Source organism: Coccinella septempunctata, chromosome 5 (assembly GCF_907165205.1).
Source record: "Coccinella septempunctata chromosome 5, icCocSept1.1, whole genome shotgun sequence".
NCBI lineage: Eukaryota > Metazoa > Arthropoda > Insecta > Coleoptera > Coccinellidae > Coccinella > Coccinella septempunctata.
The window spans coordinates 21,786,110-21,805,928 of record NC_058193.1 but is presented as its reverse complement, the minus strand read 5'-3'; the positions used below and the strand labels follow the sequence as shown (position 1 = coordinate 21,805,928).

Genomic DNA, 19,819 nt, shown 5'->3' with positions numbered 1-19,819 from the left:
AAATTGTCTTTATAAAATATCCCAGATGGACAATATAAACATTTGGCTGGACAATGAATAGTTCAGTACCAAGTTCATCGGATTAGATGCATCAGGTTACTTTTGAGAGAATCATAATTGTTGTTTCGTGCAATTTAGGGTGAAAAATAAATGTAGAAAATCGAGGCAGTTTCTTGAGAGTGCTTTTGTTAGTTATTTTGAAAAAGTGATATGATGTTTCCCCATTTTATCCCATTTTTACGAAGATTGTTGGAATGTTCGAACAAGAGGACTTTGATGCCCATTGTGAAAAAATTCGTGAATAATTTAGACGAATTTTACTGTTGAGATTTTGAAGAATTATACTATTCTTCACTTGCGTCCTAAGTCTCTTCTGTCAGTTGGTATCGAAATGAGCCATGTCATAAAATTGTGTAAGTTACTAAAAAATAATGAGAGCAATTCGGCAATCCTAAGTTTCCATTTTCATTACCACGTAAATATCGAACGAGCTAATATCCTAAACGAAACCACATGGTTGAATTAGGAGATAAGTTTTTTTCCACTGCTTTGCGATAATTTAGCTAACAACGGTCTAGGGTCGTCTATTCCAGTAATCATTTTCAATTTTTTTTCAACTTTTCCATTTTGAAAGTTTTGTATAGGTGATTTTTGGTGAAACGCTTCATTTTAACCAGTTCTACCTTCTGTTGAAAAAAGCCGCACCTTCAAATTCACCCTGTTTATGTATATGCTGGACCAATTTTCAACTGGTTATGTTTGTACATGATTATGCAGCAAGTGTAATATAGTGTGGGTGTATTCGGAATTCCTTTAGTAATCTTCTGGAGTAATCTCTTTTCTGAAGGACGATTTTAATTATGTTATTTTTAAAATTGTAATGTTAATTTATGGACCAACCACTTGTTTGTTCATATTTTGGGATTCTTTGTTCCAATTATTCATTAATGCACCATAACATTATACAGGGTAAGTGTTTAACTCGTACAAATCTTTCAAGAGTCGATTCTTGAGTTCAAAAGAAACAAGCAAAAGTTTACTCTTAATGACCATTACTTACCATAAAAATACCGAAAATTCAAAGAGCCCTAAAACTAATATGGATGCTATCTAATGAATATTTGAAAGTTCTCTAAAAAAAACTGTAATCTTTATATTTTCTAGTGTAATGCGCCGTTTTCGAGTAATTTGATGTTAAAAAATTCAAAAGTATGTGTCAAATTGGAAAAATTTGGTACTTTGGCTGAATAAAACTCTGTTCAAAAGATCCACATATGTTTAGTTCCACTGATTCAGTTGGTTATTCTGAACTCAATTTTGTTTTTCCAGGGGTTGCACAGCTCTTTATGAAAACTTAAAATGGCTATATTCGTATATTTTTATCACGGCCGAATCGGAAGAAATGGTATAGAAAAAAAGTGTTTCTTTGGCCTCAAGAATATACTGTTGAAATATTTGTACGAGTTAAAGACTCACCTCTATATGACTTGATATAACCTATAGCCTCGCCTACAGCTATTATTGTGCATCTTCTATTATGATATATTTGTGCCTCATAACAAATTCAATTGAAGTTTATTATCACAACATGTGTTTCGCTATGCTATATTGCTATTGGTAAATCAACTTTCAGTTGGTGAAAGTTGAATGATCCTCTGAAAAGGATTCGTTGCAGATATAAATAATAATTCATGAACAACTACTCCAGCGCTCAGTTATAAGCATCTGTTATATCATATACACTGCGCAAAAAAATTAACGCACATTCTGAAAATCTCAATTTTAATGAAAGTTAACTCCACGTTGACTTTATAACTTATTTTTTATGTTCTCTCGGGAATATTTTGAACGAAACAAGACACATTAAATGGATGAAAAATTCAGGATTTCACCGAATCTTATGTGAAAGAAGAGAAATTAACAATTTTCAAAATACTGAAATGCTGATAAGTGATTTAATACTTGGTATTTCCACCCCTTGCGTTAATTACAGCTCGGCAACGACGTTTCATACTCAAGATGAGTAATCTTAAAATGTTCTGATCTAATCCTTCCCAGATTTCCTCGAGTTGGATTCCTAAGTCATCAAGAGTAGCTGGATGATTTTCTGAACCTCGCAGCCTTCTATTGAGGTTGTCCCAAACCTGCTCAATCGGATTGAGATCTGGACTCCTTGCTGGCCTTCTCCATTCGAGAGACTTCAACCTCTTCAAGGTACTCCTGAACGATGCGCGCACGATGGGGTCTGGCATTATAGTCCATAAAAATGAAATTTTCATGCTTTTCATGCTCACATGCTTCTTGCTCACATGTTCTTCAAGAATGTTCCTTATATACTTATCAGCATTCATAGCTCCATTATCAACGACCACTTGGTCTGTGCGAGCAGTCAAAGATATTCCACGCCATACCATAATCGATCCTCCCCCGAAACCAGTAGTATTCAGGAAATTGCACTGAGCATATCTGTCATGTGGACGTCTGTATACAAGGGAACGTCGATCACAATGGTAGAGGCAGAATCTAGATTCATCTGTGAAGAGAACTCTTTCCCAATCGGCCTCTTCCCATTGGATATGCTCTCGCAAAATCCAAACGCGCCCTTCGATGGGCTGGGGCCGCGACATGAGGCCTCAAATCATATTCTCTGAGGCGATTTCTTATTGTCTGAGTGCTAATTTGCACCTCATAAGTTTGCTCAAGCTGAATTTGAAGGAGGCGAGCGGTTGCAAACCGTTCTCTCAACGCAGAAACTCTCAAGTAACGTTCTTGAATGGCAGTTGTTACCCCTGGTCTACCCTGTCATGGTCTTCGGACATTCATACCTGTCTCCCTGAATCGCTGCAACATTCTGGACACACTTGTATGGGAAACTCCAAACCTTTCTGCAATTCTTGTGTATGTCCACCCTTCTTCTCGCAAAACTACCGCTTTGGCACATTCCTCTTGGGTCAAATTGCGTGTTTCGCATTGCATAGCGATCGAGTGTAGAAAATAAAACGAAAGAAAAACTATTGATCACTAGAATTGATCGAGAACAACTGATTTTAGAATGGAGCCAATACATTCAAAATTTGATAATATCATCTTTTTTTATTCCTGCTGGGAAAAAACATCTGTATTGAAGAAAACCGTTGAAAGTGGATAACATATGCATGCATAATTCTGATAAAAATAATTATCATTGAGAACACCTTCAGTTGTAGAATAAATTTGAGATTTCCATAATGTGCGTTGATTTTTTTGCGCAGTATATTATGAATTATGATGGACCTCTTAAAAACAAAACCAATTCTCATTGTAATAATGGTCTTTTCTACACTGCGGAAACAGAAGCTAAGAAGACACTATCTGGGAATAAAGAAGTTTCGGCCAGGGTGATATTTCTCGCCCCGTTCGACGCCGCCTCGTTTTGAGTGCCAGCGAGATTACTATGACGCGTGAATTTGCGGGCGAAAAGCGGGCGATTTCGCCCCCGGAGCATATTTCATATAAGCTCGTATGTAAGAGGTCGGGCCACGAGCTACATAGCAATTTCGTGTCCATTACTCCTCGCCTTACTTTCGCAAGGTATTTGGTTTTATATTGCGTGGTTCCGTAGGCCGCAAGTGGGGCCTCGGATGAGTACCTACTTCTCGCAGAAATTGTTTCGTCGGTTTGATGAAAGTGGATATTTCCCCGATTCTGTTCCCGGGTTACGCTGGAATGATGCTGATGATGGGGGAGAAAAAGTTGCACAATTCGTTTTTTTGCGATCATCCGCTTTTATGAATTTTGTTAAAAATTGGCATCCCCTCGACTTGTTTTGTCTGACTTCATACTCACTTTCTTCATAAATTTTCGATACTACTACATTTCTTCCTCTCTCTCTTTTCAACATTTCTCAGATAAGACATTCAACACAAATACATTCAATGGAGGTAGATGAAATTATGATCGTGCTTTTTCAAATTTCCTAATTTTTGGTCTTCAACAGATTCTGACTATGTGTTGTTCCGGGATTGACATGTTTACATAAAAAGTACACATTTACTCGAGAAAATATAAGGGAAAACTCTGAAAACACTATGAATGTGTTGATGTGTTGATGATTTTGGGACAAGATCAATTATTATCATTAACCATACTTCATCATGAAAAAGTTGAACTAGAAGTTTCAAGTTGAAATAAGGAATAATTAAACACCAAAGAGGAGCATTATCGTTGTAAATTGCACAAAACAGCTCAAAAATATTCATAATTGCAAACATCTGCAAAAAACCGAGTCTAAGTTTAAAAAAAATTAGGAAATATTCCAGACGAACCGAATCAAAACAGTCAAGGACAATTTCTGATGGAAATTTGTTCTCACAGAATGGGGATTTTCTGTTGACACTTGGTCCTACAAAAAGTGTTCACTCAATTTCTTGTGAATGTGTCTTCATTGGTGGACATTGGTGGAATTGATTTTGTCCGATTTGCATTATTCGAGAGGGATGGATCTCTTCTTGAAGAATGATCTTTCAATTGCAATGCTTGCTTCCTTTGGTGGTAAGTGTAAAATTCTTCTTGATTCAGTGTCTTCTATACTTTAGTGTGGCTGCCACTAAGCCTGGCTATGCGTCTTGTATTTGTTGTTGGTTCATCCTGAACTACTTGCACAATTTCTTCCTCGATCTCTGCCATTACAGAATTTTTGTTGACCGAAACCCGGTATTCTTTTAAACAACTTATATCTACATTTTTGCACTGAGAGGATGTACATTAGCAGACAAGGACGAATTCTCAGCGAATATCTTTCAACCTACAGGGTGGGCAAAGTTGGTGACACCTGAACTACAACTTCTCCACTCAGACATAGAGGAAAATGAATGGCACATTGCGTTTGCCGTTTTTCGAGAAATTGATAATGTCATCAACTGTATTCCTCTTAATTTTTTTTGAGTTATAGGCCAAAATTCAAATTTGGATGATCTCCACATTGGTCATCATCCCCGTTTCTATTTGTGCTAGATAGTTGAAATCGAGGTTGAAATCGAAACATTATACAGACATTTTTCAAAAGCCATCCAGTGACTTTTGCTCTTATGATATCTGAACGCATCTGGGCGATGTATAATATTTTAATATTTCTGAAGTTAATCTTGCATAAGAAAAAACACAACTGTTGTAACTCAACAAGAAAATCTCTTGGATGAAATCATAGTACGCCACTGGGAAGAGGGTCTCTAATGTTTTCAAATCAACATCAGAAACAGAAACGAAGATAATGATCAAAAATAATAAGAATCAATTCAGATGCACACCACACACTGTTATGAATATCAATATGTGTTACGATCTGAATTGAACTAGCCAATTTGACATCGTCAGGGCTCAAAATGGAGTACGCTCCATCGAAAAAAAGCAGTTGCTGACCACGATTTCCGTCTCATTTTACCTCGTCAGAGCAACGTTCTCCAATGGAGAAATGAAGAAAACACTACTAAGAATAACGATGGAGAACGTTTGGAATTGATGAACCCTTATTCAATACTGGCAAGCGCTTCTGAGTACTATCCAGTAGTGCAGAGCGCCACCCAGTATGACACGATATCCGTCCCATATTTTATCTAATTCTTATTATTGTATTAATTGCGTGTGTCGTTTAGGCGTGATCCTTTTGATCATTTTCATGATAATGATTAAAGTTGAAATCGCCCAAATTTCATTTTTGTCCTATAACTCGGAAACAAAGGAAGATAGAGGAATGCAACTGATGGCATTATCAGTTCCCCGAAAATATTCAACCGCAATGCATCATTCTACATTTTGAGTCAAATAGGTACAACAATCTAAAAATAACAGCAACAATTGTTGCAAATGTTATATCCGTTCTCCTCGATATACTCGACGATGATAAAATATAATACATACACTCTTTGTATTTTCTGCCTCATTCGATAAAATGTTCAATCATTATTTCAGTACTGAAATATTCTTCATTCTATATGGTCTGAAATGTATCTTGTAAAGAGAAATAGGCTTAGAAAGTACCTGCCCCCGGAAACAGAAATTGTAATATGGAAATTCCCAATGCTCCCTTATCTTGTGATGTCGAGTTCCATTCCACAGGTGACCACAATTTGTGTGACATTGCGGAAATGCGAAGACATTCCGACAACCGAACAGGTTAATGAGGGGAGGCTTATACTTCTTAATGCCAGAAGCGAAAATGATGTCTAATGAACGGGTCGAATCGTCCCCCTAAAACTTTCCCGAAGTAGGCGAAGCTGAGTTTGGTCGTTCCAATTTCTATCAAGCTCGAAAAGTTGATAAGATAATGGCATAAACTTGAAGGCACCTTAAAACCCTTTTCATACCTCTTGCAGTCGCGATTCAGGCCGCCTCGAATCATTATACGAGAAAGGCTCTTCGGCATAACGCTCGAGGTGGTTGCTTTGGTAATGGATCGAGAGTGTTTGCTCATTTTCTGGAGATTGAATACTCTACGCAATCTTCGTCAGTTATGCATCAATAGTTGTTGTGTATATGAGTTATGGCCCGTTCACAATGAACGTAATTCGTGATTCGAACGCAATTTCAACGGAAAAGTATACTTAGGTTTTACGTGAAAGTGTTCACAGTGCGAAACATATTTTTTCGTTTTCGTGCACCGTTTCTGAACCGTGACTCAAACGCCAACCAAACGTGAAGTTCGAAATCTAGTGATATTTTTAAGGTTTTAGAAGCCGAAAAGTTAAGGTGCCTACAGATTAATCTGACGTGACGTGGGCCCACATCATAATGCGCATGATTCAATAATCTAATATGGAATTTTGCGCGGAAGCGCATTCCCACGTCAGAACAATTTGAACGCTTCCGCGCAAAGTCCCATATTAGATTATTGAATCATGCGCATTATGACGTGTTCCCACGTCACGTCAGCGTAATCTGTAGGAACCTTTACTCTTTTTCCTAACTACACTTTTTAAGTTTTGAATTCACTTAAATTCCTTCAATCAGCATGCTAATTTAACATAATTGAGTTTAGAACCCTACCTGGTCGTTTTTGTTCAATAATATTGGTTAATATGAACATCCTCTACTTTTGCATGCACCTAGAAGGGGCCTAGGTGTTTCTAGATGGATTAAGAGTTGAGCTATATAATTCGTAAGGAATTCTACTCTGGTTCTTAGAGATCGGAGATTGCAGTAATAAGTGTATAAAATATATTACTAATTCAGTCCTGAATATACAGAATGGCCTTTTGAAAACGGAACACACAGACATAATAGACAGAATGAAATTTTTTCGATAAAAATGCTCCTTCATGTTTATTTTGTGCAATATGTGGTTTTGAAATAATGAACTTAGTTGACTTCGTACAATTTATATCAGAAATTAATATGAACCAATATTCAATATAACATCATAGCATACACATTTCTGTTTTTTACGTATTATTCACAGAATTTTCTGAACGACGATTGAAAAAAAACCTACAAGACCTGTACGTTAGCCCGTCAGTATAGTTCCTTTATGCTTTTCTTATGATTTTTTCATGGTATGGTCCCTTTATGACACAATATACAAATTGATTAATGAATGAACAAAACACTCACAGCAGGATCCATAAACCTTTGACTTTCCAAACTACAATTTGACAGTCACTCGATTCCCAAATCGAAATCAATAAAACCTTTGCTTTTCCGAATATATTGAAGGAGTAGCAATTGAGAATTTTCAAATGGACGTATACAAGTCATAAATTCCCCTAAATGGGCCCTTCATGCAAGGGATGCTTCCTGCATATAACAATTTACGTGGATGAACAGTTCTCTATTGACCTGCAGTAAAATGTTCACTGCACATGATGTAGTCAGTAGTGTTTGCAGGCCTTTACTCCCTGAAAATTTTATCCACTTCGGAGCACTGAAAATAAAAATCAATGAATGACCGACGTTTCAATTTTCCTTAGTGAAGTAAAAAACTTAACTTTGGAAAATCCATTTTCTTTCATCCAGAGTTCTTCACCACGATATAATTTTCAAACGATATTTAGAGGTTTTTCCCAATAATTGGCAACTAGAACGAGCTAGATGAACAAAACGCGGTTATGAGAATCGAAACATTCAAAACCTCTTTGATCAAAATGGCCATCTGAAGGCTTACAAAATTTCATATGTTTCTTCGAATAGCCCTCGAATTAATATTTCAACCAGTCTTAGGGTCTTAGAATCACATTTGAAACACAGATGGCGCTCATATCACTTCAGTCGCTTCATTTCCATCTCTATAATCCTATATCATCACTCTATCGCCATACACCAAACATCAAATTATTGTGTTTGATTCTTTCATTAACGATTGAAGTAAAAATTGTTTATTCGAAATAAAATCATCTATCCTCGCAGCGCAGAGTAGAATTCGTCTATTGAAGAAAACGCCCCGCTTCTTATAAGTGATGTAGGCTTTCTTTTAAAATGTCTTCTGGCTGTAGTCTTGACCACACCAAGTTGGTTGTACAGGTTGTCAGCGCTGTAGATTGGACCTTGCTGTGATCTAATGAGTCTAAGGAAGTCTTTTCGCATAAGTGATTTTCTCCGTGTATCATAACTATGAATATTCGACTTTATATTGAATTTGTCTTTATTGAAGTGAACGTAAATAACGCTTTTCAATATGAAGATAGTAGGAAAAGTCAGTAGATTCAGATCTTTGAACGCTTCCCTACAGCAATCGCGATATCCCAGTCCGCCGAATATTCTGACAGTACGCGTTTGCAGATGGAAAACTTTGCTAGCGCGTAGCTGTTTCCCCAAAGCAATAAACCGTATCTTAGATGTGATTCTACCAGAGCGAAGTATGCATTTCTAGAAAAAGACCCGGAAAGAGCTCTCAGACCAAATATATTGCTGCTCAGTCTTGGGACAAGCTCGTCGATATGAGGTATCCAGATCAACGAGGAGTCCAGACGAACGCCCAGGAATCTAACCGAATCCATGATACCTAGATCATCATCAACCCTCCTCAGACTCATCAGAAGCTCCTGAGATTTATCCCCATCAATGCAGAGTCCATTCGCAGAGAACCACTCGAAAAACCTCGACCGGACGTAACGTGACATCTCAAACAAGTCACCCAAGTCGCAACCCTGAAGCAAAAATATGCTGTTATCAACGAAAAATATGGAATCTGCTTCAGGTACATATTCCGGAAGATAGTTGATGGATATAAGAAAAAGTACTGGTGCAAGAGTAGATCCCTGGCCCAATGTACATGTACAATGGATGTAAGCGACCAATTCTTATACTTTAGAGAAAGAACTTCGTTCTTGTGTTTCCACATATCTATACATAAGCGCATGCTTAGATACCTACTGGACGAACATGTTGAAAATCCTTCGGACACATTTCTCCGCTTTCCATAAGAACGAATTCAATTCCAGAAGGGCAAGAAATGATCTCTAGAGGCCGGTGGTTCCACCGACGACGATAATTCAACACCAACATTCTTCACCCCCGATACTCAGTCGGAAAGGAGGAAGACGCCAATCTCCGCGCGAAAGGCGGATCCGTTCTGGCCTAAGAGCGAAAATCCTGGTCGAAAAAGGCGGCCGTGACAGAGATTCATATCCTCTTCGATTAACAATGGCCGAGACGTGTCCCAGTAATGGCGTACATCCGGACACGTCAAGTTCTGATGGAACTTCATTGGATGATAAATGCCCCCGAAACTCATTAGTTGTCTCCTTCAATTCATCCTGGACAGCGCGGGGTCAGGCATCACGGAGGTGACGTCCGACTATCTAAATGAATTACCGGTAATTTCGTTTTTATTAAGCCCCCCGCCGTCGATGGCGCGGCCTTTGTGTTTGGAATTATGCAGCCTGTAGGGGTGGAAAAATTGACACATTTTAATTTTCGATAAGGAGTGACTGATTACGTTTCCAGGTGTGGCGCCGTCTTTGGTCTATCCCTCGGGATCGCCGAATGAAGAAAACAATTGATGGCAGGGGAGGAAGCCTTGCCGGGGAAAACATCTTTTATGTTTGCATGATGAATTGTTTCGATGCGCCAATATTGGCTAATGAAATTTGCATAATTCATGGAATTGACGAGCGTTCTATGACGGTGGGGCTGTTTCTGTCATCGATACTTAAATTTTGAGCAGAACCTGAAAGGAAAATTAATGAAAATGAAGTTTTAATAAATAGACGATAGATATAATGATGATGGCCTGAATTTCAATACAATCTAAAGGTGCTTGAAAATCCGATGAACCATTATTCAAATGGTAGATTGTCGTCATGGAAAATTAAGACTCCATTGACAGAGACACTCATATCCACTATTTGTAGACATCGATAAATCATGAAAATTGTTCATAAACTTACTATAGGACATTGAATGGAGGAGGTCATGAGGAAATAGCTGCATAACTGATTCGACAATTTGTTTTTCATTGAACTATAAGTGATTTCAGTTAGTTCAGTTAGTTCAGTAAGTTATTGTTTCTTGCTTGATAATGGTATTCATAACGATTCAAGGACTTTCATTCAGAAGTTGGTAATGGTAATTGGCCGACAATAAAGTTTCAAACGGTATTGAAATGAATCGACTATGAAAAGTTAGTAGTGGAAATCATAACCGGTCCTCAAATATTCTGTTGCTTCAGGGAATGGAATTATTATATCCTATCTGTTCCCGAAGTATTTCCTTTACTTATCTTATTTCATTTTACTCTATTGAACTTTATATTATACTACTCTACTTTTTTTTTGTGTGAAACCTTTCTTGGGGAGTTCCCCCAGGCGGACAGACAGAAACACTTTTCCAAAGGAGTCGATCTTGTTTATATTACGTGCAGAATCATAGACCGTCCCACATTATTGAACAAACTCATTTGATTTAAAAACAACTAATTTGATTTATCGCCTATAATGCTTTATAGGCTGAGTTAACAGTGCTCGATCGATCGATAACACTTGAGCATTTTGGGCTAGTAAAATTATTCTTCTCTCTCTCTTCTTAGCGCATGTGCTGAAACCAATTTTTGACACCCTGCTCTCTCAGTCTCTCAAGTGATTATACGCAACTTGTTTGTCATATTCTGAATCTATATTGAATTCTGATTTCGAAAAACCCCAATTGTTTTGATTCATCTGTGTGCTTTTTTTACGTAGGCCACTTTTTTATTGTCCCTCATCAGAACAGTGCAGTGTTACACATCTTAACCAGAGGATGGTATCTTTAAGCGAAATTGGGGCCTCCATCCTTCGGTTGAGATATGAAACACTGCACTGTAGAGTCATTCGGGGTAACTGAGCGCAGAGGGTAAGGGTGCCCAGTGCGTATATCTCGACTATGCAATGTATGAAAGAGGCGTTCATTCGGGTGAAGCAAGGGCGCAGAATCGCCAAATTAGTTTTCCATAGGAGTACGCCGTTCGACATTCCGTCAACTTTTTATTTGCAATCAATCAAATTCGCTAGTTTTCTTGTTAATTTATAGTATCTCTGCAAATTCTGCCAGGTCCAAGTTCCGAGTCCGATAGTGTTAAACAATATTTTATTCGATCATGTGCATATTAATCTAAATATATAATAAAAAATTTTAGGTTCTCTTAGCTGCTCAACTCTATAAGAACGTCAATTCAAATTTTGGCTTACTGGGAAACGTGTGCGCGAGTAAGTGTGCGCATAGATTCATTATATGGGCATTTGTTCAGTGAAGAATAAATTATGACATTGTTGATTTTCTTGGTTAAGACTAAATCAATATTGTCCTATTTGTTCAGAAAAATATGAAGAGCCACCAACGGGGGAATGTATCAAGTGTTGTGTTCACCAGGAATGGTGGCACGAACAATAATGCAGTGCTTGTAAAAGGCGCTTCTGTATTGACAATATACAGCATTCCTCTAAAATTGAAACATTTTGATGACATTATTTTAATTTGTTTTGATTGTGTGGTTCACTAAGCACTGCGTTCACTTACCCCGTGAGGGTGCGCACACTTACCCGCAATACGGGGCATGTGGATGCACTCCTACTTTCACTATTAAATTTTTTTTTGCGAACAAAAACGTTTTTGTTTGTTTGCTTTTTGATGTTTTTTTATAGATTAGAAAATTCTCTATCTTATGAATATGTTTTAATTTTCCTAACTTCAACATTTGAAACAGGGTATGGCTTGAAAGGCAAAAGTTCGCACAGTTGCCTCGAATGACTCTACTGATAATACACTGATAAACAATCCCGAAACCGGTCTACAGTCTGTGTTTGAATGTTTCAGCCTCTCTGTGAATTCCTGCGCTGATTCATGAGCTCGCAAATGAAACGACAATTATTTGAATTGTCGTCTCCATTTTGACAGTCCTAAGTTTCTATTTTCATTCACACGTAAAAATCGAACAGGCCAATATCCTAAACGGAACCATATGGTTGAGTCAATCATCACGAAATAAGTTTTTTCTTATTGCTGTGTGATAATTCAGATAACAAATGATCTAGGTACCTACTTATTAGGATCTATTTCAGTAATCATTTTCAATTTTTTTCAAATCTTGTCATCTTGAAAGTTTTGTAGCGGTGATTTTTGTACAAAAGCTTTACTTTTACCTTTAAATACACCGTGTATATTCACGGAGATAGAATTCTAACATTATTTTATGGTGGAGTGTATTTTACGACGCCCATTAGTTCAAATCAATTTTATATCGGTCGAATGAAATGCACCGATGTCTCGCAATTTCATCCATACGGACTTTCGTCCGCACGAAACCGAATTTTATCGGGGTCCCATCCGCCCTGTCCGTACTCCAATAGCACTTCGTGGCTCCCAATCCCCCCCATCCAGTACCCGAATATCGGGCAAGTGTGCAACAAAAAATTTATCGACTTGTTTAAGGCACGGGAATATATATTTTAGCGCTCGCGAAATCCGCCGAAGCCATTCCGGTCGGCGGAATTGCGGTCCGGAGTGTCGGAATGGGGCACAACTTGCACATTGTTTAGCCGAGTTCGTGATTAATATTTTCAGGCGTAGCGGAGGATTCTGCGCGAGTCCCATAAAGCGTTCTGTTATTATACTGTTTAATTCGGTATATTCGTTATATTGCCCCTAAAAGGCATAATACGAATAAATTATCGCCGGACATTTTTGCCGGCACGTATCTGGGTTCCGGCGCAGAGCGGGAGGTGGTGGTGGTGGGATTTGTCCGGGCAAATTTGAGACTTTATTTCTGAGTAGAGAGATTCCTGCCTCTGTTACGTGCACAAGTCAATTTCGGTCAGAATACTGTCAAAATGGTGTCATTTATTTATTATTAGTATTTTTATACAAGTACTTATTGAAAAATTAAGGTAGATGAGGTTTTTAGACCAATCAAAGTTACGTGGTCCATGGGGAGCAAGTACAACATACAGCGTGCCAAAAAAGTAAAGAGTTAAGTCGTTAATAGTTGGGGTGCCCAAGAGAGAAATTCGAGATTTACTCAAGCGTGTCAGATTAATATATCAAGAGGAGATACCTTACACCCTGTAGAGTTCCTATACCAAAAATTAGATCTTTATATAGATAATTGTCTAGGACAGCCTGTCAGAATAGTAGAAAAAAAAACGATCATTGTACATACTCTAGCGTGTCAGATTAAGTTATATATGGTTAATTGCATGTTTAAAAGTATACATTCTTTTAATCTGATAATTTGAGCGTGACGAAACTGTGCGGGAGGGCGCAAGAAAAAACGTCATCGTCATCGTGTAAATTCTCGAGCGCGGTGGCTTTTTTTTTATTTTAAAGCTACTGATTCAAGAATAATAATAATTTGACATTTTCAGCAAGCCGAAACAATAAATATCGGCAAAAAAGGCCACAAAAAATAGTTTTTCAGAATTATCTTCTCTCCTGGCCTCCGAATTGCTTTCGCATTGATTATAAAAGTTGTAGAGCATAATATTTTCTACAAATTTAGTCCTAAACAATTTTCTCTACTTTTGAACTTTTATGAGATATGACGTTGAATGTACAGGGTAGCCAAAATTGGTTATACCTGAACTCCAACTTTTTCAACCCAACGAGATAGAGGAAAATGCATGGCACATTACGGTCGTCTATTTTCGAGAAGCTAGTAATGCCATCTATATCTATGCATTCCTCTATCTTCTTTTGTTGTCGAGTTATAGGTCAAAATTAAAATTTCAATTTTGGTCATTATCTCCGTTTCTGTTTGAGCTAGGATGTTGGAATTAAAACATTATACAGACACTTTTTTGATAGCAATCCAGTGGCGTACTATAATTTTTTCCAAAAGGTATATTTGCTGAGCTAAAACATGAAAATGTGTTTTTTCTCGTTAAAACAGTAGTTTAAAATGACTTAGAAAGACTGGAGGCGATTTATCATATATTTCTGAAACAGCAAAAAAAGGGCGATTCTTTCAAAGTCATTTCAAACTACTGTTTTTATAAAAAAAACATAACTTTATGTTATAGCTCAGCAAATAAACCTACAGGAAGAAATCATAGTACGCCACTGGATAGCTATCAAAAAAGTGCCTGTATAATGTTTTCATTTCAACATCCTAGCACAAACAGAAACGGAGATAATGACCAATGTTGAAATCGCCCAAATTTAAATAATAATAATGCAGTTGATTGCATTATTAGTTTCTCGACAAAAGACGACATGAATGGTACATTCATTCTCCTCTATCTCGTTGGGTTAAAAAGTTGTAGTTCAGGCATCACCAATTTTGCCCACCCTGTGCATTAGAATTGGTTTCTACATTAACCTTGGCCTTTCGCATGCGTGTCTAAGCCCTCATCACCCCCTAATTAGAAAACGAGTATGTAAAATTGCTAAAGACAAAAGTTGCATAAAATCTCATTATTTACGACTTGCATGATGAATACAGGAAGGGATATACATCTTTTGAAAAATTGTCAGATATAGAAAACCCCCCTGATTTGTGTCAGATTAATGGGCCAACACGTCTGCAACACCGAGATTAACCATCTGTTTGAGGACTGCTGTGACCTTGTATCACGTCCGACTTGTCAGTCTCTTGAAAAAAAGCTTTCTTTGGATCCAATTAACATAGATGGCTGGAAAAGTTGGACACTATAAAATAAAATAATCAACGTTTTCCATATGACTCAAATTATCAGGAAAAAAAGACGGACAATGTCAAGAATCTACTGACGTATTTTGAACAATTTCCGTGTCCATTTACACTCTTTTAAGTTAATTTTGAAATGTAGCAAAAGTGTCACTTTTTCTACATGAAAAGTCAGCCATTCTTTATCCACACCAAGTATAGATTTTGCTTGATAGCATGCTCTAAATCAAACAAAATCACCTGTCCAAGATTTTTGATGTTGTTATAAAATCGTCCGTAAAACGGGTTTTTTATGGCATCACCACAAGTGGTCCATAAAGGGATTTAGTGGTTTCGTAATTTCCCCCAAAATGTGTCGTTACCATACCGCCATTCAGGCTTGACTCGAAATTGTTATTTCATCTATGCACTTCCCATTCGAAGTGAGTTTTCATAATGGTTTTATCTTGCAAATTCATTCCATAAATACGTCCCAATTTTTTGTAGCCATGGTCGATATGTTTGCTCTCTTCTGTTTATATCCTATAAAAGATAATAGTGTAAAAAAAAATCATTAAATATATAGTTTTAGTATTTAGAAATCGTGTGACTTTAAACTGAAGCGATTTCATTATTTGACTCACGGAACAAATCACAGATTGAAATGAATTCCATCAAGTATCCAACGACAAAATATAGTAATTTTTAAATAAACCCTAAATACAAAATTAACAATAATGTAATTCTCCACTTCAACCCAATTTCTTTCTGACTCAGTTTCTGATGAGAAATAATGATTGCTGCAATATTAAGGATTAGGCTTCAGTGCTGAATCAGTGTGGCTTCAAAATATACAAAGTTTCAAAATCATATTCAATCGGAAATACTAAGTTTGAAATACTAAGTTTTTCTGTCTTTGCTCTGTTTTGTTGAAATTTAATATGGGTTTTATTTTCTGAAATTTGAATAGCAATAAAAAGAATGCAGAATTGCTTACAAGAAATGTTTCTGCTTTCGGTCAACAACATGAATTCGAGGTCCATAACAAGATGCAAGTATTAAGTATTAGTCTCTACTATGGTCCAGGAGACTAGCAATTTGATAAAATTTCCTATATACCAATATACCTCGCTATATACCAAACACGTGTCGCTGGACATTTGGAAAAAAAAGTTTCCAAGTTTGGAATATTCGTCGCTACACTACTGAGGATTTTTATCTTCCAGTGTTCACTCAGATTAAATTGAATCAGCACGCATCAACAAACAATGGTTATTTGTATTTATCCTTTACAAATACTCTCACTGGGTTGTTCAAAGTGTTTTGAGAGTCGGTGTAGATATAAAGCTGACTATAGTCAGCTCAAGTGAACTACAATTTTGTGAATAATTTGTAAACCCGTTAATCCTCTTAATTCCATAACGATTTAATTTTCTGTTTGTGTCTTCGGAAACTCCATTCATATACAACATGAAAAATAACCCAAAAGCTGGGGTCCATGGAGGTAAAATGGCCCCTGTATAAAACGAAGAGAAATTAACCATAATTTACATGAAGAGGTGCGAGTAGGATTCAAATTCGCGTAATCCTAGTCTGTATGTTGTAAATGTGGACAGCTACTTGTTAAATGAAAGTCTCCTGGGGCTACATATTAGCATCGGGGCCGCGGTGCGAGGCCCCGCTCTCGGAGCTACATCGTCGGTCTTTTTCTGGCGCCTTTGCTCTTGCTCGTGTGCACCTCGGCTGGGGGCTCTAAGCCGCCGGTATCATTAGACGTAGACGTTCCAGTTATACAGCTACACTCTACATGGCAATAAAACCAAGCCAACAACAATCGTTTCCACTTTACTCGGACGTAATGTACGAGGTTTGGAATTTGATATAAATAATAGTTTCTCATTCCACCAGAGTTCCACCTCTGTTCGCTCGAGATGGTTTACGAGGGCGTATTTGTAGGATACCTCCGCTAATAATAATTCCGGTGAACACGTTTTTGGTTTAGAAACGAAACGCCATGCTCCATCCAAAATGCTTTGAAAAAGTTTCCTTTCCTCTGACCACAGTCTAAGCGTTCAATTCATTAGTGTAAAATTTATTTAGCAACACTAATAGCTCAACTCATTGAACTTTGTAAAGGATGTTCACTCAGCTGTTCCACTAAATCGAATGATGTCACATACATTGCCACGTCACGCGTCGAAAGGGACCATTAGGATTTTTGTGAAAACAAGTAGGCCCGTAGATCTACCCTAGCTGTCAGAATCGCTAAATCGACTTGAAAATCCAATAAAGAATATTTCGATATTAAATTCACAAGAGTGATTCCAACGATCTATAACGTTTGACAGGATATGATAAACGTTGCTAATTCTCTTACAACGAAGGGTAAAAGACTGGCTCGAAAAAACATGACGTATTATCATGTAGGTACTAACCTTACTTCTGTCAGTCATGTCAACCATTGACATAATGTCAACTGACCTGAATTTGTTAATATTCACGTTTGGTAAACGTCAAAAATCATATATACTCTATGGTTTTCTTTAAGGTTTTTCGATCTGGTACCCGGTCGAGAGTGTTCGGTGCTTATGTCCCGTTTATTCGTCCTTCGTTTGGCATTTTTCGCGGACATGGACGTGCAGCTGTTCGCGAAGAGATGGAGATTTCCCAAACCTAACCAAGCAGATTGTAAATCGGAAATTACCGGCTTACTCCAGTACCGCCACACGCTACGTCTTACTAGCCCACATTGGCGTAGCTTGACCCTGCCACCTTCTACGTCATCAACCTTCCGATCGGCTTTGATCAGAATTGCACCTCCTTTCTATATCCCCATAAATGTTATGATTTCTTCAAAAATCTTCATGCAATTCCTGATATTGTCCATTTTCAATATTTGAAACTCAATTGCATTCGTCGTTAGTCGAAAAAAAAAATTTTTCACGAAGAAACTCGTCGACTTCCGTTGTTTGGTAAACGTATAACTCCACTTTGTTCTGGCACAAGTGCTTCCAACACAATATGAAGGAACTTTTTTATTTTTTCCGATTTTTAGCAACTCAGTTTGGTTTCTTTCTTCTTCGAGTACTACATTCCACATCAATTTGTTTTCACCTCGGTATTCTCATAATTTCCAACATCCCTATCCGAGATATTTCTACGTTAATCCGAAAGCTACAAAACGGCATCGGACAGATGTCATTTTGTAGATTATATAGGATAAAACGATCAAGATTCTTTAGGTGTTTACACAAAAATTTATGGTCAAATTGACTGTGGAATTCTGAAGATCCAGACTTTGAGCTTGAACTTAGCTACTACCCATTTAAACTTACAGATTGGAAACAAACTGCGAAGGTAGCATTTTAGAGAATGCAGAAATATGCTACAGTACTTTTCTTTCGAGATCTCAATCAGGTCGAGAATCACGCTACAGCAGTGGTTCTTAACCTTTTAGTGATCAGGGACCATTTGACAATATTGTTGTCTTGTCACGGACCACCAACTGTTCCGAGGTAATATTAAGTACGTAAATGTCAATTTTTGTAAATGAATAAACAAGGTGGTTGTAGTTATAAATTTGAATCAACGAAACACGCCAACAATCATTCAGAGCCAACAGTATTTTATATTTGCATTTTTAAACAGATAAATATACAGAAGCTTTATTATTTCAGTGCGATTTTTTTCACTGCATACTCTTCACCAATTTATGAATCCTTGGTTCAGTGCTAGGTACTTAATGCCAAACTGGCATGTCGGCACTGGCATCCAACCGATTTCGATGCTTGTTTTCAATCATCAGTAGAATCGAAAACCCCTACTCGCATAAATATGTCGATGAAAAGAGAGAGCATTGGGGTCTAGTCTCCCCATTTTTTCTATTGAAGAAACCCAGTTCAATATAATAGCCATCATACTTTCGTTTCGGTGGCATTTTTCTAGAAAACTTATATAAAATAATTGTTATCCATAAGTGCTCTTCAGTCTGGTTCAACCCTATGTCCTGTAGGATGGCTTCGCGGACCACTTTGGGTGCTTCCAGGGACCACCAGTGGTCCGCGGACCACCGGTTAAGAACCAGTGCGCTACAGTTTAATGCTAGGTGTTGAGGTCTTTTCAATTTTCGCACAATATGAATCAGATTTCAAAATTCCATGGTTTACTCACATAACTCTGTGCTTATACTCTATTTTTAATTCTATGAGTTTACTTGACTAGTGACCATAAATATCTTGAATACACGTTACGTGAAATTTTGTAAATTTCGATGGAAGATTACTCGAAATTGGTCCTACGCGAATCTAATATAATGCCTAATAAAATATTTCTATATAGAAGGTCTTTGTATACGATCAAAACATAGCAGTTGACATCGAAATATTACAGAATTTCAAAATTGAGGCTCACTTCGATTGTACAATTATTTATAAAGAGCCTGTAATAATATAATTGTGATATAATATCATGAGATGTTTTGAATCAACAAACATGAATGCAATTCAACTTTTTTGTCGTGTACTGATGATTTTTTTTTCAATTCCAGATAGAAGACGCAATGCTGATGTTCGACAAGCAAACAAATAGACATAGAGGTAAGTTTTTTTTTAATCATAATATGCGAATACTATCGAACTAGTAAAACCAGTTCAAACCGTCAAAAAAATCCTTCCTAAACATTCCTCCGTATTTTTGTGAGTCAGATCAGGGCACCAAATCATTCTTTTTGCCTACGTTCATTCTAATCGAGTTTCC

The 19,819-nt window shown here is 37.3% G+C and overlaps 1 protein-coding gene across 3 annotated transcripts in view; it reads left to right on the top strand.

Moving 5' to 3' along the window:
• The window catches only part of LOC123313385 (RNA-binding protein Musashi homolog Rbp6), a 1,061,117-nt gene that overhangs the window by 877,206 nt on the left and 164,092 nt on the right, over positions 1 to 19,819 (top strand). For all 3 annotated transcript variants that reach the window (XM_044898252.1, XM_044898254.1, XM_044898251.1), the window contains one exon: positions 19,611 to 19,659. In XM_044898252.1, the coding sequence (XP_044754187.1) occupies positions 19,611 to 19,659 (49 nt within the window). The remainder of the gene's footprint in view (positions 1 to 19,610; positions 19,660 to 19,819) is intronic.